Genomic DNA, 22,275 nt, shown 5'->3' with positions numbered 1-22,275 from the left:
GGTTCGGCTCAAGAAAAATATTTGGATTGAAGTCACAATATCACAATATTTAGGGGATGTCGTGATGGAAGTTTGTTTGTTGTGGGGTAGCGTGTCATATTGTATGTATGTACAAGCCGCGATGAAGACGTTATAACACAATTTGAAAAGAAAGAATTTGACCATTTCACTCACATCCCATGGATGTCATAAAAGGCGACTAAGTGATAGGCTTATGATCTAGGGATTCTTCTTTTACGCGACAAACTAGCAGCAATCTGTCACTATTGGAATTTTAATTCTATCATTAAGCCAAACAGCTGAGCTCTGTCTACCCCGCTAGGGATATAGAAGCGATCAAATGTATGTATGTTGTTTGACGTCAACCAATGTTGTGAAACCAAAGATTTGACAATTATAAAGCGATATGATAGTATCCAATAATAATGAATAAAAAAGTTTTGAATTTGAATCCCCCTACAAGGAACGGGTCATATTAAGATTGCCAAAATCCAGCGATTTGTCATTAATAAATTCATCATTATGAAGCAAAATAAGTATGCTGCGATCGTGGAAAGTGAAAATATGTAGTCTCTACCTACCCTTCTGGGAAAGAAGCAAAATTACATAAATGTATGTCGTATATAGAATAGAATAGAATAGATTTATTTGAAAAATAAATCTTTTTCGACTTTCATTTTCATTTCACTTCTTATCACAATACATCCTGTCTGATTAAAACTTATCCTTTTCACCCACTTCTAACAAAACGAGGATTTACCTAAATCTTCTCAAAACATTCCTTCAACTTCATTGATAAAATCATTCAAGTTTGAATAGTTATAGCGTATTCAGATCCCGCCAAGCCGGAGAATGGGTCGTCAAACACACAATTTCCTTATACGAATGCTGAACACAAATCCATAGTTTGTATAACTCACTCAATTGTTCATTCATTCAAGACACTTGGGACTGAATCACCCTAAACGCTTCTACCGTCTAATTAATAAAAGTAATAAAACTTGGGCCGAGTTAGCAGAACTTTATAGCCTGTCCCGAAGACATTAAGAACTACATAATTTAGAAGTAATTGTGACTATGAGACTATGCATTGAGTATAGATGTTAGTTCTTCTGATTTAACCTCGCATGTTTAAGATAAAGGTGTGCAATAAATTAACTGTTCATTATTTAAACATACATACATATATACCTATAGTCACGTCTATATCCCTTGCGAGATGGACAGAGCCAAACAGTCTTAAAAAGACTGATAGGCCACGTTCAGCAGTTTGGCGATAGACTTGAGACTCAAATTATGACAGGTCGTTAGCCCATCGCCTAAAAAAAGAATCCGAAGTTTATAAGCATATCCCTTAGTCGCCGTTTACAATATTCACGGGAAAGATAATATGGTTCATCGATGCCAAAAATGACCACACTGCGCTGAAAATAACAATAAAAAGACCACACTAAACTACACGAGTTATTTCAAAAAGAACATCTTAATTATTCAGAAATCTCGCTAAGTACGACGCAAAGCGAAAACATCGAGTATAATGGCATGACACTAACAATACTTAATACAGCATACTCCATCCCCGAGATAGATGTCTCTCATCCCCATTAAATATAAATGGAAACGTAATTTTTCACCCCGAGCACGTAATAGCTTCCCCATCTAGCTATTAGGAGTCCATTTAAAAGATTTTAGCTTTAAAAATGTTGAACTACAAGCCGTAATATGTCGTTCTCAATTTGCGATCATTGAGTTTGGAATTTTCTATTAAGACTTTGTTTGACATTTGGGCCAGGTTATAAATTTTAATGTAATAAATATTTTGTTATTGTATTGGTACGCGGGTGGGGGTGGTTTTGAAAAAACAATTAAAACAATATCTTGGTACTATATTTTTACAGATTATCCCTCAATATATTCGATTATTATTAAAACTAGCTGTGCCCGCAACTTCGTTCGCGTGGAATAGTTATTATGGGCATCATCGAAGCCCTCATGAATAAATCATTTTCCCGTTTTTTTTTTCAAATTTTCCATTATTTCTTTGCTCCTAATAGTTGCAGCGTGATGTTATACATATAGCCTAAAGCCTTCCTCGATAAATGCTCTAATCAACGCAAAAAGAATTTTTCAAGTCGAACCAGATTAGCGCGTTCAAACAAACAAACAAACTCTTCAGCTTTATAATATAAGTATAGATAACTAAAACATACTCGTATCTTATATCATATAGTAAGTATGTATGTATGTTAGTAAAAATTTCAAACTAACAGTTCAACCGTACAATATTGGGCGTTAATAAAACCGAAGGATTTCGAAGCGGTTCAATTTTCATTAAAAGTTTATGTCCTCACGACACACTGACCTACATACACACACACACACACCCTTGTTCCCCCTCCCGTACTCTCTGTACTCTTGCTACAGAGTAATTTTATATAGGGAGTCTATCAGTTTTGTTTTAAAATTTACTTTGTTTTTTTTTTCATATATAGGTATGTTATCCAAGGCATTTTTTTATCAAACATAGTCTTCCTGTCACCTGTTTTCTTCCCCTATTTACTAGATAATAAACGCTGTATCTTAATGAACATACATACATACAAAAATCACGCCTCTTTCCCGGAGAGCTAGGCAGAGACTACATCTTTCCAATTGCCACGATCTCTGCATACTTCCTTCGCTTCATCCACATTAACTCTCTTCATGCAAGCTCGGCGGTTTCGGGTACTCTTGACCTGGCCCCTTTCTTTTATCTTAATGTAATACATAAATAAAACTTAATCAGTGAACATAATACGATATTTTGTTCTTCAAGTGAATTATTTATGTTCGTTCCGATATCTGGTTAATATATATTTTTTTACAAATATAAAATGAGTACAAACATATATGATTATCAAAGTATTTTCAAGCTGTGGATGACTGTATTTATACAAAAAAGGGATAGAGTGGAATAACCTATATATATAAGCTAAGTCAGATATAAGTTTAGTAAGCCTTAGTAATAGATTTATTTCAATTTTCTTGGTGCAATGAAAAGTTTAATCCAACCGTATACTAAAATTACTTTTACAAACAGAGGCTTCTATCCTTGCTCAAACACAGTTTGCTATTTGTACAATTGCATCTAGCTTGGTCTCTATACCCTCCTACTCTACTGCCTCCCCCATCAGCGGGCGGAAGCGGAAGGATCGTAGAGTAATTACAAACGCCGTCCGGTCCTCGGCTCTGACATATCTGAAATCCTATTTGAGAACTGCCAGAGACGCCGCCATTACAGACATTTTAGCGCTAAATCTGAAGCACTTTCAGTGTTGCCATTGTGAAATTGAACAAAGTAGAATAGAATCCGTATAGAAACAATCACAGATTTTGTAATTGTAATTGTGCTTGGATTTTTCCGTGAGCTCTGGCCAATGGCACACGCGTTTCTATTAGTTTTTAGATCAAATTTTTCTAACTGATTTTAAATATAGAAAAAGATTTTTTTCATACATATAGTCACGTCTATATCCCTTGCGGGGTACTGTCTAACCAATAGTCTTGAAAAGACTGAAAAGTCATTTTCAACTGTGTGGCTAAATTATGGAATTAAGATTCAAAAAGTAACAGGTTGCTAACCGATGGGCAATGGCCTAATAACTTGCGATTCTTCTTGTAGGCGACGGCTTACAAGAAGAATCTCAAGTTTATTACCCATGCCTTTCTTTTGGAAAAATATGGAGTGGTTCTATTTTAAAGTGCTGGGAACCACACGGCATAGTATACTTTAGCGAATTTGTTAAGTTACATTAAGTTACGTAAGCTCATTTTGTACTACACATACAAAACACACGGCTACTAGACCAAGAAACATACATAACCTACATACATACATATGGTCACGTCTATATCCCTTGCGGGGTAGACAGAGCCAACAGTCTTGAAAAGACTGCTAGGCCATTGCCTAAGCCTATCCCTTAGTCGCCTTTTACGACATATATGGGAAAGAGATGGAGTGGTCCAATTCTTTTTTGTATTGGTGCCAGGAACCACACGGCACTAAACGGCACATCACCTACAAATAATAAAATTGTAAACAGACGTTATTCTATTCCGCTAACATAATAGCAACGCCAGTTCCGACCGAAACCGTCCCGCAATAAAAATGGCGAGCATTCCGACCGCACTGTTTAATTTAATATTGCCGATAAATTGTGACACGTTTATTTAATATCGTGTGAATTGTGTCACGTTTTGTCAATACTGTCGTGCGTCCGCGTAAATGCATTTTATGTCGCCGTAGGAATTTTGGGAAATCCTCTTAAACCTTCATACATGTCAAACCTAGTTCCAGCAGTTTTCACTGTGAGTTGATTTGTTAATCAATCAGTCAGTTAGTGTCATCTTTTATGGTTTTAAACAAGAAAAGCCTTCGTTGCATTGCATTATTTATTTATTATAAAACAGGACAATAGGACAACTGACACGTCGAAAAGCATAAGTGTCTATAAATTGTGTCACGTTTATTTAATATTGTGTAAATCGTGTCACGCCACAATACGCACGGAGCGTGACACGGACTCGGCGTGTCGGTCGTGAGCTGCCTATTGTCCTGCTTAATAATTACCAATCGATAGCAATGCTGCCAAGGCTTTGCCTGTCATGTTATATAAAGGACACGTTGTTTAAATTATATTAAATGTTTAACTATATACTACAACTGTTTTGTATTCAGATTTGAAATAGGGTGTAAATGATATTATTTGGGGTCGATTTACATTTTACTCGTATTAAATATTGGTATCACGTTTATGCCTTACATAGTGGATAGATAGAGCCACTATGAGTAAGCATGGCTTAGTGATAGAATTAATGATTTAGGTATTTTTCTAAAGTAGAAAAAATTTAGTACCTGAATCCTTACTAAAAAAAGACCTTTATTGTATAACCAAAAGGATACATATTTATAAAAAAGGGGTTTCAATTTAAAAAGAATCACACAACTTTCAAGAAAATTGAACTATCCCAAAACTACAGACCAACATAACATCAAAGACTAAGGTGGTATTTGGCTAAGGGCTGATAGGGAAATATATATATTTTTATTTAGCCTTAAATTTGTTTCCAATAAACTTCCTTGTCAACCAAGGCTTAAAATATTATCTAAAGTTCCGATTATGCGGATCCTTTTCGCACAAAACGAGACGATGCCGATGTTATAGGCGACGTGACACGCAAAGAATGGTGACGCCGCGTGCGTGTCGGGTTTACGTAATTAGCGTGACATCTTTTTTGAGTGGGATAAGGTTCGCTTTGATTGGCTGACGTGACCGGACTCATTGTGGGGAATGGATAAATGAGAATCTTCAAGATCCAATATGCGTAAGGTTATCTTGCAGAGAACAGACTGAAGTCACTTAATGTAAAAATCTCCCTATCAACCTCAAAACAGAGAGGTGACTGGAATGTATCAGGACTGAAGCCAAAAAGGAAATGGTGAAAAATTAAGAAAAATAATTTTATAAAGATGTTTAGTCGTATTTTGTTTGAATCATACTCACGTTGCTTACTGCTTAAGAACAAGGTGGAGTGGCCCTTTTCTTTTATACATTGGTGCCGGGAACCACACGGCACGAAATATTAAATAGTTATTAAAATAAAGTATAAGTTGTCAGTAATTAAGGTTATCCTTCTGTCAGTCCCGTTAAAGAAAACGACGTAAACCAATGAACACTAGCTGCGTTTCTCGAAACCAATAAATTCAGGTTTTATGGTTTCCGTTTCGTCCGCAAACATCGACATACAAGCCGATCAGGGGATAATAAAAAATGTTCGTTACTTTTGTTGTGTTATTCTCATTACACACATATAACACACTAGAGGCCGCCGGCGACTTCGTCCGCATGGAAACCCTATCAATCCCGCGGGAACTCCGGGATAAAAAGTAGCCTATGTGTTATTCTGGGTCTTCAGCTACCCACATACCAAATTTCATCGTAATCGGTTCAGTAGTTTTTGCGTGAAAGAGTAACAATACATCCATACTGACATCCTGACATACTCACAAACTTTCGCATTTATAATATATCGGGAGTAAAATATGTCTTTATCCCATCGGGTCTTCGACCAAGTAAATCGGAGCATGGGATAGGCAGAGTCAATAGTGAAGATAATGGTTTTTTTTTTATAAAAAAGATCAATAGAATTAATTTTACACAATACATACATATAAGCATTGACTTAAGTGTAATTTTATAATATTTGCGCGTGGTTCCCGGCACCAATTAAAAAATAATCATAATAATAAGACCACTCCTTCTCTTTCCCATGGATGTCGTAAAAGGCGAGTAAGGGATGGGCTGATAAACTTGCAATTCTTCTTTTAGGCGATTGGCTAACAGCCTGTCACTATTTAAATTTCAATTCTATCATCAAGCCAAAAAGTTGAACTTGGCCTATCGCTCTCTTCGAGACTATTGGCTCTGTCTAGTCCGTAAGGGATATAGACGTGACTATATGTATGTATGTATTCTATTATTCTATTCCCAATTGTGATTGAAACTCAGTTTTAAGTGTGAAGGCACGATTTGTCATTTTAGCCCAAGAACTTCGACTCTCCAAATGTTGTCACTTGCGTAAATAACAATTGAGAAATTTTCAAAAAAAGGAACTACGAAAGCCTTTTAGTCCTGTGTGCCATAGACTCGGTTCATCTTATGAGGGTAGGGAGGGGCGGCCGCGAGGGTATCGACCCGCGAGGAGGTCGTTCACCCCGCGCCCCGCCGTAGGCCCCTACGGCGTAGCGTCGTAGCGTCTCGTAGCCGAAAACAGGGATTATTTTTTGTTCAGTTTCTTTCGATATTGGCCCATAACAGTTACTCGGGAAAGGGTAGCCCTAAATTTTGCCTTCTATTGAACAAATTAGGTTGTTTTGGAAATTTTAGGGGTTTTTTTTTGTTAAATAAAATGATTACGAAATAAATATAACCTAATTAGAAAAATTACTTTATTAATATATCAAGATTACTTTAATGTCATCTTTGACAAATTTCAGAAATAAGCTTTTGTAAAAATTATCGATTTATTTATTAACTGTGTAATATTATGTACGTTTATTTATTCAATTGAAACGCTTAATGTTCTTGAAATTATTTTGTTTATGACTATAAAAAATCCATTAGAATCCTTTAAGAATTTGACAACATGATTTTGAGTAGACAAGGTTTTTTTGATATATTACAGTCTTGTCTGTCTGTATGTTACAAACAATAAAAAAAACAACAAATAGATCATGATAAATGGCATGTCAGAAACTTACAATACAATAATGTCACTAACAGTTTGTAATGTTCCCATTAATCTTGGTTCCGAATGAAAGTTTTAAACGAATGGAAGTCTATTCACTAGATCGATATACATACCTACATAGTTACCTTAATTTTTTAACGCTTTTGCTCTGGAGGAGTAGGCAGAGACTTTCCACTTGTCAGGATCGTAGTAAATCTACATCTTTTTTGCTTCATTCGAAATTAAAATCAATATTTTATTCAGAAAATAGGCCTGCGCGGGCACTTTTTCGCATCAATTAATTGAATTTTAGCTACAAGCTACGAACTACCTAAGTACTTATTAGCCCTCTGAAGTGGCCTTCGAAATCTTGCACCAGAGAGTCCCAGATTTGATCAAGGTATTTGTCTAAAATACCCCGTTCTTTCTTACCGTTTGCATAGGTCTATCCTATTATAAATCGTTCAATGTTGTCCTTTTGTCAATCGCAAGTGTATGAATCTAGCAAAACTATCTTTAAATCGTAAAGGATGCTTGTGTGGCGACATTTACACGCCACAACTGTTATAATAGTGAAACATTCTAAATCGCGCTATTAAAGTTTTTACAAATTAGTTCCTAATACAACCACCTTTATAACATGGTCTGTCGCGCGGTTCCCCAGGCACCTAGCCCTGAAGAAGATCTTCCCTTTGTGGCGGTCGAGCCCGAAACATCGTTCCCGTTACACATACCTAAATCATACTTAATATATCTTTCTTTTATCCATTTCGGGGTAGACAGAGCCAACCGTCTCAGCTTGACTCCCGTTACACTTATCTAAATCATAGAATATTTTTTTAATTTATTTCTGGGTAGACAGAGCCAATAGTCTCAAAACACTCTGTTCAGCTTGACGATGAAGGTAACTGAGATCTTTATCATCTCTGTGTGTTCCCAGTTGCACCCTCCACAGGAGTTTCGGGGCCCGAGTTCCGCCTTCCGACTATTCTCTCTCCACTTGGTCTCCACTCCGGCGTCCTGAGTTTTCAGTCCGTTGGTTCACATGTCATCTTTCATATCATGACGTCCACCCAGGATGTGGCTAACTTACATAACTTAACTCAATCCAAAAACTCCAAGTCCATAGTTTTCTCGCCAGTTCGAAACTTTCCCTTTTACCTACGTTGCTAAGATTGTGTTCAGAACTTTTTACAATACTTCCAGTCACTTATACAAACAAAGCAATGATAACAGAAAACGGTGTTTTTTTTTTAAATAAAAAACTAAGTTTTCAGTGAAAGCTATCGGATTACGTGGAACGGAATCGATTTCAAGAATCGTTACTATTTTATTTACTACATCTTTTTGCAGGTTTTGTTGACTACGATGACATTAAGTGAAAATCAATCGTTGAGAGTGATAGAACTAATTTGAGGATTGTGACTAACGGTTCTGTCTTTCCCGTAAGAGATATAGATATGACTTATGAGATATATATAGTGCTCGTACATTCATTCATATCGTCTAAATCCTTTGCGAGGTAGACAAAGCCAACAGTCTTAAAGAGACTGATAGACCACGTTCAGCTGTTAGGCTTTATGATAGAAATGAGATTCAAATAGTGACAGGTTGATAGCCCATCGCCTAAAAGAAGAATCCCAAGTTTATAAGCCTGTACCTTAGTCGCCTAACGACATCCATAAACATGAGATGGAGTGGTCCTATTCTCTTTTATATTGGTGCCGGGAACCACATGGCACTGGGATATTATGACTCTCTATCAGGTGTTTCAGATCTTCGATTTTTACTCCTAAAATACTCCTCAGGCTTGATAACTTTTATTAAGGCATCATTTCTATAATATAATTTAGTCAATTTATAATGCATTTCCGTTAAGTGTACCAATTTTCCAAAAAAAAATAAAAGCCTGCTTATATGTTACCCAGAGCTTTGCTGTTTTTATATGACTTGATTATATTATATGTGTGTGACAGATATCCCAATCTCATAACAGAATCTACACCCCGAAACACATACCAAAATATACCGCTAGAACTACATATATACGAACCACAATAAGACATCATCACTACACCACTTATTATTCCGCCCACGTTCGCTTCCAATATTAACGTCTAATTTCTTTATAAGCGGCTCCACATCCCGGCCTGCCATCGACAGGGCGAAAACCGCCCTTTTTGCTGCCCGGGTGATTAATTAACCCAAAGACTTTGATTAATGCGTTCACGAAAAAATATACATCGGAAAAATCAATTTGGGAGGTGTTAGGAGGCTGCGGAAGTGTTCGAATCTTGTTGAGAGCTTTTTAATGGCCGTCAAGGTCGAGTAGGGGAGAGGGATTGGTTCGAATGGGTTTTGAGTTTTAGATACGTTGGTGCTTTTGTTGGTTTTACTCTTACTTTGGGTGTCGGTCGATTGGACCAATTCATTTTTGCGTCAATAATGTGAAAACGAAACGATTCTCGTCTGCCTCACGTGCCCTTATTAACATGGTATCAGCAATAGACTAGACTAACACATGGTGGTATACTATACATATACTCTTTTTGCCTTTATGACAGAAACCAGATTACATTTTATAGAGTAACTATCGCATTGAAAGTTAGGTTAAAATCATCATTAGTGGAGGACACCTCTTACCCGGAGGGGTAGGCAGAGACCACATCTTTCCACTTACCACGATCCCTGCACACTGCTATCGTTTCATCCACATTTATAACTCTCTTCATGCAAACTCGTCGGTTTCGAGTACTCTTGATCTAACCCTGTGTGCAGAGATCGTGGCAAGTGGAAAGACGTAGTCTCTGCCTACCCCTCCGGGAAAGAGGCGTGATTTTATGTATGTATGTATGTATGTCAACTTCACAAATATCCAAACTTAGAATAGAGTACATATACTGATCTTAATACATACAAGTAGGATTAAGTTTAAAGATTTGCTCTGTTAGAATGGTTTTTTACTGCTCTGCGGAAAACCATACATACCTAAATTACCCACATAAATTACTTCACCAGTGACCATCATAGATGGCCGTGACAGATAGACGTATCTGAACTGACTGAACGATTCTATGGAGCGTATGAATCAGTAGTTTGACATGAAGCTGACCAAAGAGCTGTGTATTGGAGGAGCCGTGTTCCTTACCTGTGGGATCATTGGAGGTAGGCTTTATCGGTGTATTAGCTGTGCCTGTGACTTCGTCCGCGTGGAATAGTTATTTTGAACATCATTGAGGATGAATAATTTTCCCCGTTTTATTTCACATTTGCCATTATTTCTTTGCTCGTTATAGTTGCAGCGTGATGTTATATAGCCCAAAGCCTTCCTCGATAAATGGTCTATTCAACGCAAAAAGAATTTTTCAATTCGAACTTGTAGTTCCTGAGATTAGCGCGTTCAAACAAACAAACAAACTCTTCAGCTTTATAATATTAGTATAGATTACTTACTTTAGGTAAAAGAGATCAGTAACAAAATGCTTATGAGGAGCAACAGTTCAAAAATGTATTCCTCTACAGAACCTTTAAAGTCTCAAATACAAAATTCAATACGTTCAACATTCGAGTCCGAACTAATGTTTTTCCTATCCTGATTTTCCATATACAAAGCCTATAGACGGAGTATAGAATAGAATAGATTTATTTTCAAAATTGGATACTTAAATCTAATGTGTAGAAGCGGAACAGTGCATGCTGGATGCTGGATGGATGCTGCAGTGTAGTTACACTGCAGCATTTTCATCGGACTTCAATTTAGAAATATAGATCTCTTAAAACTAAATCGTGGACAAATGCACATTGTCTACATTAAAAAACATTTCAATAGGAGTGATCTTGATACATACATACATATCATCACGTCTATATCCCTTACGGGGTAGACAGAGCCAACAGTCCTGAAAAGACTGAAAGGCCACGTTCAGCTATTTGGCTTAATGATAGAATTGAGATTCAAATAGTGACAGGTTGCTAGCCTGTCGCCTAAAAAAGAATCCCATGTTTGTAAACCTATCCCTTAGTCGCCTTTTACGACATCCATGGGAAAGGGAGTGGTCCTATTCATTTTTTTATTGGTGCCGGGAACCACACGGCACACGTGATCTTGATGATTATCAGATGTAACTAGAGCAACCTATCCATCAACCTAAAATTGCCAACCTCTGCTTTCTCTTTCCTATTAACTAAAAGAAACAGAAACACTACATGTTTTCTAGTCTTAAAATTTCCCCCAAAACTCCAAGTTTTTGGACTTTACAGCTGCCATAACTTGGGCATTTCTAAGAAGCCCCGAGGTGTCTCCCGCTCATGAGATCCTGTCGTCTCTGGACTGGTGGGAGCATTGCGTGCTGTACCAGATCTACCCCAGGTCTTTTAAGGACAGTGATGGTGATGGCATTGGAGATTTGAGAGGTTTGCATTTTTATTTTTTAATTTCGGTGAGGTTAACGATAGTGTTATGTGATAAGTTTTTTCCATGTCTTTAATAGAAGAAATGGAAAAAAGAAAGAATTAATCAAAGATTTCCCCTTCGTGTCTCTACACCCAATAATAAGAGTATTAGATAATTTGACTGTTAGGGAATGCCAAACTGCATTTAGTCCGCTTTCTGTACATTTTTTTGTGCAATAAAATTTTAAATAAATTAATAAGTCGTCTGTCAATCACTCAGTCGATAAATACGATTATAAAAGACAGAACATTAAATATAAAAGACTTTAAATACCATCAGATGTAAATATAAATTATTAAGTTAGATATTGTAGCAAAATAAACGCAAACAACAAATTATGTTTTGGTTGACGAAACACTGATGTTTTGCGATACAATGGGCTGTCACCTGTTGATGGATTCTAAATAGCTTTGGTATTGCGATATTGCAGCCGAAACAATCATGGTTTCCGGTTCAAACGATGGTGATTAGTTATTGTAATTTCCATACTATTATATACATACATACATACATATGGTCACGTCTATATCCCATGCGGGGTAGACAGACTTTTATATATGAACTATTAATTTGACCAGATCATTCACACCCGTAAGAATTTCCAGAAATAAAGTATGTTAGCTTATTCCTAAAGGCCTAGTCCATCTCGAAGACTAAATTTATCAAACGTAGTGTTTATACCTGCTTGTTCTTATTTTAGTATCACTGCACCCTACGCATCTGACAAAATGTTAAAATGGCCGTGTGGTTTTCTCCAAAGTAGAACAGACCCACTATACTTCTTATAACCTCGTAATATATCGATAAATCTTATTCCAGTCTCCACATTTTCAGGCCATGTTATATTCAGATGGGACTTTTAGATTTATGTATTTTATCAAGATTAAATTACAATTTTGTGCCAAAATAATTACTCTTTTAACTTTAAAGGCATTGGTATTTTTAGATCTACAACCCGAGTTACAAACTATAGTACTATACTATATACTATTTTTATACTAAAATACTATTTTATTCAGTCACCACTACTTAAGTTCACTGTATTAATTAATAATTAAATTCAAAGTAGTCTGAGTTTGAGTGTTTGAAGGGAAACTCATAGATGAGTAATACTTATTTTATTTGTTTACTCGTATATTTCTGATTGCTTTTCATAACATTCACAGAAATAATTTTCAAATATGTAAACATACTCTGCCGAAATCAATTGGCAACTTTTCAAAATGATACTATGATTTCAGGTATCATCAATGAGCTGAATCATTTTGTAGAATCAGGAGTGGATGCCGTCTGGATGTCACCGATCTTCGAGTCCCCCATGGTAGACCTTGGTTATGACATCAGCAATTATTACAACATTCATTACGAGTACGGAACTATGGAAGATTTTGAAGAGCTGATTAAGAAAGCCCATGAATTAGGTGAGCAGGATTCATTGTCTAGAACTAAAATTTGTTTTTTTTTTGTGGATAATACAGCCTTTTTGTTAAATCATCATGCTTTTAGTGTCCATAAGGTATAGAGGGTAGGGGTAAATCAGTATTGAAGTTGGGAATATGGTTGCTTATTTCTCTAAATATGAAATACTTAGTCCGCATGGAAACCCTCTTAATCCCGCGGGAACTCCGGGTTAAAAAGTAGCCTATGTGTTATTCTGGGTCTTCAGCTACCCACATACCAAATTTCATCGTAATCGGTTCAGTTAGTTTTTGCGTGAAAGAGTAACAAACATCCATACTGACATCCTGACATAAAAACTTTCGCATTCATAATATTAGCAGGAAGTAGGGTTTACATAACACCTCACAGACTATTCTATACGAATATTTTTGATATCTGAAAAAAATCAAACACTTCACTTATAAGCGAGTGCCTATTTTTGTATCCATGAAGAAGAAGATAATAAAGTCACTGGAGAATTATTGGATGATAATTCTAATTCTTTAACTAATTTTCACATACTAACTAATTTAAATTGACAAAATAAATAATTTCTCCTATGTGGCTATCTTAACATTACTCTCTAAATTTACAGGTCTAAAAGTCCTATTGGACTTTGTTCCGAACCATGCTAGCATCGAATCTGAATATTTCCAAAGATCTGAGGCTGGTGAACCTGAGTTTAGAGACTTCTTTGTGTGGGCCGAGCCTGTCTGGGAAGACTCGGACTTAGGCAATGAGTCACAGCGGCAACCACCTTCGAATTGGGTTAAATTTTTGCTTTCTACCTCATATTTTTCTATACATATAATAAAACTGTAAAAATATTTTGTCTGTACATTAAGTATTTTTGACTGAAATGGATAGAGGGACACTTATAATGCATAATAGAAATCAAAATTTTTTTTTTAAATTTTTTGTGTCTGTCTGTCTGTATGTATGATCACGCTTATCACCGAAAGTACTGAACCGATTTACTTAAAACTTTCACCAATTGCTTTGTTTTAACTCAAAAAAACATTTAAAGTTTGTTTCATCAAAATTGGTTCACAAAAAGAAAAGTTATCGTCATTTGAATGAACTCAAGGTATAAGTTGCAGCCATAAGGTAAGGTCACATATTTAAGTTAATATTTCATATGATAAGTATATTGATTTATTTCAAATTATTGTGGATTCAACTAGAAATTTACGCGGACGAAGTAGCGGGCAACAGCTAGTCCCATCATATATGTGTGAAATCAGCACACTACTTCTGAACAGCACAAAACTTTATTTTGTAACACCTCACATTTTCTTATTCATCCAACACGTTTCAAGGTCCCTCTATTGGTTTCTAAGCCGCGGTAACTAAATTGATTAAAACATGAAAGACTGTCGTCTTGAGTTACCTACTTCAGAATTAATCTCATTGCCAATATCAATGTTATTAATTGTATCCTTAGCTTTAATCTAGGGATTGAATTTGTTAAGCTGATTACTTCACGTTTGATGGTAGCTACCTAAATTTACTGCTTTGCTGAATTTACTTTTAATTCTCTCTTTGCAAAAACAAAGTTCGGTTTTATCATCATAGTTTGCTTTGTCGCTACGGCAGCAACTCAATAGTGCTGAGTCTTTATTGATATTTGCCGCTTCTGGAGTGTTAAAACTCTTCGCATATAAATTAAGTGTAATTAAGTGTATTTCTGTAAGAAAGTTTATTCTTAAAATAAATCCTAGGGATTATCGTAGACCGAGAAAATTAAATTAAAATATTATATATTGGAACGTACTGGTAAATTATATTATTGAATCATTGAAAACCAATCCATATCTGTTGTAGAACATAATCTAAAAACCACTGATGAAACATATTGTTCATTTTAATCGGGAAACCAAGATAAGCATAAAAGGTTTAAAGGCCAGTAAATAAAAAAAAATTAACGTTGTTTAATTGTTAATGTAAAAAATTGTACAAAAACACTCATTCTAGTACGGCCATCAGTTTAATCCTACAAACCCTTGACAAGAAGGTGGTTCATGTTTTTGAGTGGCAAATAACTTCTACTATTCAGATATACCTTGCGGGGTAGACAGAGCCAACAATCTTGAAAAGACTGATAGGCCACGTGCGGCTGTTTGGTTTAAGTATAGAATTGAGATACAACTAGTGACAGGTTGCTAGTCCATCGCCTAAAAGAAGAATCCAAAGTTTATAAGTCTAACCCTTAGGCGCCTTTTTCGACATCCTTTGGTAAGAGATGGAGTGATCCTATTCTTTTTTGTATTTGGTGCCGGGAACCACACGGTACGGCACAAACTAATAGCCGTTAATAAAGCAACAAACACAGCACAAGTTGCAGAAGGCCAAGCCGGTCCACCGTATTCTCGTGCATATGAAATTGCTAATGAAACAGCACGTGCCACCATTAACTACTTATCTACTTTACTACTTACACCCACTTCCAAAAGGATTACTATACGAGCGACTGCTTGAATAATAAATTTCCCTTGTGCACATTAACAGCACTATGGGAAAGTTTATTATGGCGCTGTGAATTTTTAATGAGAATCTGCAACTTCGGATTCAGTGTCCGGGGCGGGAGACGTCCCGAATTCTGGACACGACTTCGCTAAGTCTTATTTTTATCTTTCACGAATCTATCTATAACTTCCATATCTTCTGTAACTCATGAATAAGTTATAGACTTTATTTGAACATAAAATGCATCATCCATTTCGAATCAGATTACTCATATATACAGAATGTTAAAACGAACTGAAAATTGAACGTAAGACTTTACTAAACATTAATTTTATATAATTCCCTTAAAAGTTCATCGTTTTTTTTTACTTCCACTAAGATACTAAAGTAATAATTACCATTACAACTTAATTAATAGAACAAACGTACCTTCAAGTAGGTAATGTTCTAGCATAAGGTCAGGTCAAAAATACCCGAAACCGACGAGCTTTCATGAAGAGAGTTATGAATGTGGATGAAGCGAAAGAAGTATGTAGGGAACGTGGTAAGTGGAAAGATGTGGTCTTTGACCACCCCTCCGGGAAAGATTTTGTTTGTATGTATGTACAAATTAATAAATTTACAGGTGAGTCTTTTTGGAGGGTCAGCTTGGGAGTGGAGCGAGTCTCGACAGAAGTACTACTTGCACCAGTTCGCTACAGAACAAGCAGATTTCAACTTCAGAAACCAGGCTGTGAAGGATGAAATGCTTAACATCATGAAGTTTTGGCTAGATAAAGGGGTAGATGGATTTAGGCTTGATGCGATGCCTTATTTAATAGAAGCGAACCCTGATGACTTCGACGGTTGGTATCCAGATGAACCGCTGAGTGAAAATTCCAAATTCAATTCTAACCAGCTTGGATATACTGTTCCAATATATACTAAGGATCTTATAGAATTGTACGATGTACTTTACGAATGGAGGAAATTTGTCGATAATTACAGAACTACTAATGGTGGTGACACACGGTGTGTATTTTTTATTATTTTATTTTATTTATAAATTTTGGCTTTGATTAATTGTTTCAGGGGTTAACATTTCACAAGAAGCTTCAGCTAATTTTTTTTAAAGTAGTTAGCATATTTAGAATAATATAAATAAAAAGTTAAAAAATTTGTAGTGCCTTTGTAGAAAGTTTTCTTTAGCTCTCAAGTTTCTAGTCTTATTTTTTTATGTTATGGTTATACAAAAATAAATAAGCTAGAAATTGGTTTATGAAACACTATTTTAATTTATGTTAACACAATATTAACTAGATATTATACATTTCCAGAGTTCTGTTCTCCGAGGCTTACGCCAACATCTCTATGACAATGCTTTACTACGGCGGCGATGCCAGCTCTCTCGGCTCCCACTTCCCCTTCAACTTCGGTTTCATCACGGATTTGAGTGACAAGTCTGACGCCAGGGATTTCGTCTACGCTATCCTCAAGTGGCTCACTTATAAACCTAGTGGGAGCGTCGCTAATTGGTTGGTAAGTGGTTATTTGACGGCCTCTGTGGCGCAGCGGTAATACGCTTGTCTGCGACATCGCAGGTCCCGGGTTCGAATCCCGGTCAAGGCATGATGAGAAACGAACTTTCTCTGATTGGTCTGGGTCTTGGATGTTTATCTATTTAAGTATTTATTATAAAATATAGTATCGTTGAGTTAGTATCTCGTAACACAAGTTTCGAACTTACTTCGAGGCTAACTCAATCCGTGTAATTTGTCCCGTATATATTTATTATTTATTTATTCACTTTATATATAGAATTTTCAAATATGAAGATGTATATTTCTTCCTGTCCTAATTTTAAATTTGCTTAACCTATTTACGTAAAAAAATCCCGCTTTGTATTGACAAAAGCTAGTATCAGCCAATGTATTCGTTGGGCTGTAAGATTTTGCAGACTACAGAAATCAGAATATTGCTTTATACTCGTAACTTAGTATTTTGGTGCTGTTCAGTCTAGAATAATAATACTCTAGTGCAGTTTCTCCTAGATATTTAGTCTATGTAATATTGAAGCAACGAGAATACTTCACAGATTTTTCTTATTCAATCTCAATTCCAATGTAAATATGATTTTCTGTTCCGACAGTCTGCACGATAGCACTATTGTTGACTGTGTTCGAGTATTCTATTTACGATTATCGTGTTTCATATTTTCTTTCTTTTCAAAATCTAATAACATCGAATAAAATACAGTCTTCATATGTTATAGTTTATTATTATGTCACTAATAATAATCACGCCTCTTTCCCGGAGGGGTAGGCAGAGACTACCTCTTTCCACTTGCCACGATCTCTGCATACTTCGTACCTTCGCTTCATCCACATTCGTAACTCTCTTCATGCAAGCTCGGCCATTATTATGTTTATTTATTATAAAACATAGTATCGTTGAGTTAGTATCTCCTAACACAAGTCTCGAACTTACTTCGAGGCTAACTCAATCAGTGTAATTTGTCCCGTATATAATTTTATTTATTTTTATTTTTTATTTAGTTCAGTAACCACGACAATAATAGAATGGCCTCTCGATTTCGTGGAGACATGGTGGATGGTTTGAATGCTCTCATCATGATGTTGCCTGGTGTAGCAGTCACTTACCAAGGTGAAGAGATTGGAATGAAAGACGGCTTCGTGTCTTGGGAAGATACGATGGATGTCGAAGCTCGCAACAAAGGTATGTGAGAAAATAATTGGAACTTCTATTTATTTAATAAGTGCGTTTGATTTCTATGCCGTGTGGTACCCGGCACCAATACAGAAAAGAATAGGACCACTGCATCTCTTTCTCATGGATGTCGCAAAAGGCGACTAAGGGATAGGCTTACATACTTAGGATTCTCTTTTTTTAGGCGATGGGCTAGCAACCTGTCACTATTTGAATCTCAATTCTATCATTAAGCCAAATAGCTGAGCGTGGCCTATTAGTCTTTTCAAAACTGTTGGCTCTGTCTACCCCACAAGGGATATAGCCGTGACCATATGTATGTATAATATACATATGTATATGTATACATTGTATATGTATATGATTTCTATAATCTGATGGAAAGCAAACATGGGTTTAAGATGATGAACAAACTGTTGATAGCTTCCAGAGCTTTGAGTGTTTGATGATCCAAAATCTTCTCTATCTCCCGGATTTAATCCAGGTCAAATCCTAACGTCTCTGGAAACACGCCTTTTGACCACAGTTAAAATATCAGCTAGCCTGGCATTCATAGCAGTCGCGTGTAGAGATACCCGCGTATTCAAAGTATGACTTCAACCGAAGGAATGTTCTCATACATACATTCATACATATGGCCACGTTCAGCTATTTGGCTTAGTGTTAGAATTGAGATTCAAATAGTGACAGGTTGCTAGCCCATCGCCTAAAAAGAATCCCAAGTTTGTAAGCCTATCCCTTAGTCGCCTTTAACGACATCCACGGGAAAGTGTTGGAGAGGCCGTATTCTTTTTTGAATTGGTGTCGGGAACCACACGGCACTAAAGGAATGTTCTCGATGTCTCGATTGTTGATTTGAGTTGAAAAGTATTACATTTTGTTTCCAGGCGACAACGAAACTTATCTCAAATACTCCAGAGACCCAGCGCGTACTCCTTTCCATTGGAACAACGGCACCAGTGCGGGATTCTCCACCAATGAGGTCACATGGCTTCCCGTAGCTGATGACTACGTGGTCATCAACTTGGCAGAGCAGAAGGCTAACAACAGGAGTCATTACAAAGTAAACATTCTTATTTTGAAGACTTTAGTTCATAGGTGAACCCTGGGCTCCGTTCTTAGGAGGGCGTAACCGGTAAAGGCCAGAGAAAAAAAAAATATGATCCGTCTACTTCCGCGCACAAATACCACAAATTAGTTCTTTACATACAAACATAAATATGGTGGTAGACAGAGCCAACAGTTTTGAAAAGACTGATAGGCCAAATTCAGCTTTTTAGCCTGATGATCGAATTGAGATGCAAATAGTGACAGAAAAATCCTAATAAACCTATCCCTTAGTCGCCCTTGACGACATCCATGGAAAAGAGAAGGAGTAGGTCTTTTCTTTTTTATTTGGTGCTGGGAACCACACGGCACCGTAGGTCGTATGCGAAATCTCTTAGATTTTCATATTTTTCCTCTCAGACGTCATTCTTTTGATCAAAGTTCAATATACCTAAAATAAAACTTCCTAGGTAGGTTTTATTCCCAGATTAATTTAAACAGATCCATAATAGTTGATAGATTTAAATAGATATTTAATGTGCTTCTACTCATTAATAATTCTTTCAATTTCAGATATACCAGTCACTAACACGCCTGCGCAAAGAACCATCCTTATCACATGGCAAATACAAAATCAACACATTGTCAAAAAGAACTCTCTTCGTAATTAGGAAACTCAAAGGGTACGATTCCTTCACCATGGTATTCAACGTGAGCAATGAAGAAGATGAAGTGGATTTGAACAGGATTCCTCATGTGAAATTACCTGCTAGAGTTATAATATCCAGTGGCTTTTCAAATTTTCAGGAGGGGTAAGATATTTCTAACGTTAATAAGGATGAACTAAAACAGGTTGACATACATATAGTCACGTCTATATCCCTTGCGGAGTAGACAGAACCAACAGTCTCGAGAAGACTGAAAGACCACGTTCAGCTGTATGGCTTCATAATGGATTTGGGATTCAAATAGTGACAAGTTGCTAGCCTGTCGCTTATAAGAGGAATTTCAAGTTTCTAAGCCTATCACTTACTCGCTTTTTACGACATCCATGGAAATGATATGTGTTCTATTCTAAAGTGCCGGAAATCACACGGAACAATAATGGAAACAGGTTGAAAAAGAAAATATACAAGGAGAGTGTGAAAGAACGTATTTTGATCAAATCTGGGACGTCCAAGCGTTCTGTTATTATTATATTTAAACTGAATTAAACTCATTATGATCCGGGGTTTTCCTTGCAAAAAAAAAGTAATTCAAATAGGTATGTTTTTGTGTTTTCAGAATGTCAATAAAGCGAAACATCCTGAAACTAAAACCTGGTGAAACTATTGTATTTCGTTCGACTCCGAAAAAAACGTGTTGAATAAAATAAAAGAATTTCAATAACCGACCGTTTTTTATTTTTGATTTTTTTCAAGTAAAATTATTGCGTCTTTTGTCAAAATAACAAACCATAATGTTGAATACCGAGTTTACAATTTGTTGTAAACGCACAAGAAATACTGTGTAAAACACATAAGGTGTCGTGTGGTTCCCGGCACTAAAGAGTAGGACCACTCCATCTCTTTCCCGTGGATGTCGTTAAAGCCGACTAAGGGATAAGCTTTTTAACTGAGGATTCTTCTTTTAGGCGATGGGCTAGCAACCTGCCACTATTTGAATCATAATACCGTTACAAAGCAATACAGCTGAACGCGGCCTTCCGATCTTTTCAAGACTGTTGGCTCTGTCTACCCCGTAAGGGACGTGGTAATTTGTATGTAAAAAACAACTCCCAAGTTTCACCAAGAGTCAAAATGTATCGTGTACCAAATATATGTAATTAGTAGCCATACTCAAAGTCAAAGGCAGTTATATAAACGTTGTTATAGTTCTAGCTCGTTAACGTAACAGTAATGGAACACAGAGCAACGAAGGCCGAGGGGCCAGAGCGTTCTTGCTCTGTGGAACAGCAGGTCATAAGGTTACGGGGGTGTCTCGATTGTTATTATTATTGATTTCAAGGGTTGAAAATATAATTTAGTTACAGAGTTATATTTAGTGATTTCGTATAGTAGGAGATTTGGAACAGCACTTGTAAATATGAACAGTAGCGTCTGTTCGTTTAAATACTACTTATGTATGTATGTGTATTTCTGTGCCGTGTGGTTCTCGGCATCAATACAAAAAAGAATATTTCTTTTCGATTCGAACCCGCGGTCTACTGCACAGACAAGCACACTACAGCTGCGCCACAGAAATGGACATACATACATATGGTCACGTCTATATCCCTTGTGGGGTAGACAGAGCCAACAGTCTTAAAAAGACTGATAGGCTACGTTCAGCTATTTGGCTTAATGATAGAATTGAGATCTAAATAGTGACAGGTTGCTAGCCCATCGCCTAAAAAAAGAATGTCAAGTTTGTAAGCATATCCCTTAGTCGCCTTTTACGACATCCATGGGAAAGATGTGGAGTGGTCCTATTCTTTTTTGTACTGGTGCCGGGAACCACACGACACATTATATACACTTGTAGGTACAAAACAATCACGCCTGGTTCCCGTGGGGGTTATGAATAATGCTATCATTTATAATTTTATATCAAAAGCACAAACGATTAAGCCGAGTGTGGTCGCTGATAGCCTAATAACTGTTTTATTGGTTTTAATTCCCCCTTTATCGATCACGCTAATGGCGCGTGTGGAATTTGATTCTACTGATAAGGAAAAAAATGCATGAGAAACTAAGTAAAACCAATTTATAACTGCACTAGCTTTCCGCCCGCGGCTTTGCCCACGTGTAATTCGGTTATATATAGCGTTTTTTAATGATCTCGACAGGGCTTTTTCTTCCACAGGCTGAAATCTTGTTACAACTGGAATTAAATATAGCCTGTGTTACTCAGGG

General features: G+C 36.5%; 2 protein-coding genes across 3 annotated transcripts in view; one reads left to right on the top strand and one right to left on the bottom strand.

Annotated features, from left to right (window-relative positions):
- Positions 1 to 22,275, bottom strand: part of LOC106136853 (uncharacterized) — a 70,729-nt gene that overhangs the window by 21,144 nt on the left and 27,310 nt on the right. The gene's annotated exons all lie outside the window — the stretch shown is intronic.
- On the top strand, positions 10,371 to 20,768 carry LOC132902248 (maltase 2-like). Its single transcript, XM_060946561.1, has 10 exons — positions 10,371 to 10,434; positions 11,530 to 11,682; positions 12,964 to 13,143; positions 13,758 to 13,930; positions 16,254 to 16,639; positions 16,945 to 17,146; positions 18,163 to 18,343; positions 19,222 to 19,397; positions 19,955 to 20,193; positions 20,666 to 20,768. The coding sequence occupies exons 1-10, from the start codon at positions 10,371 to 10,373 to the stop codon at positions 20,745 to 20,747; spliced, it is 1,836 nt and encodes a 611-aa protein (XP_060802544.1). The 3' UTR covers positions 20,748 to 20,768.

This window comes from Amyelois transitella, chromosome 2 (genome assembly GCF_032362555.1).
Source record: "Amyelois transitella isolate CPQ chromosome 2, ilAmyTran1.1, whole genome shotgun sequence".
Lineage (NCBI taxonomy): Eukaryota > Metazoa > Arthropoda > Insecta > Lepidoptera > Pyralidae > Amyelois > Amyelois transitella.
The sequence above is the reverse complement of the archived record's forward strand: the minus strand, read 5'-3'. Positions and strand labels throughout refer to the sequence as shown.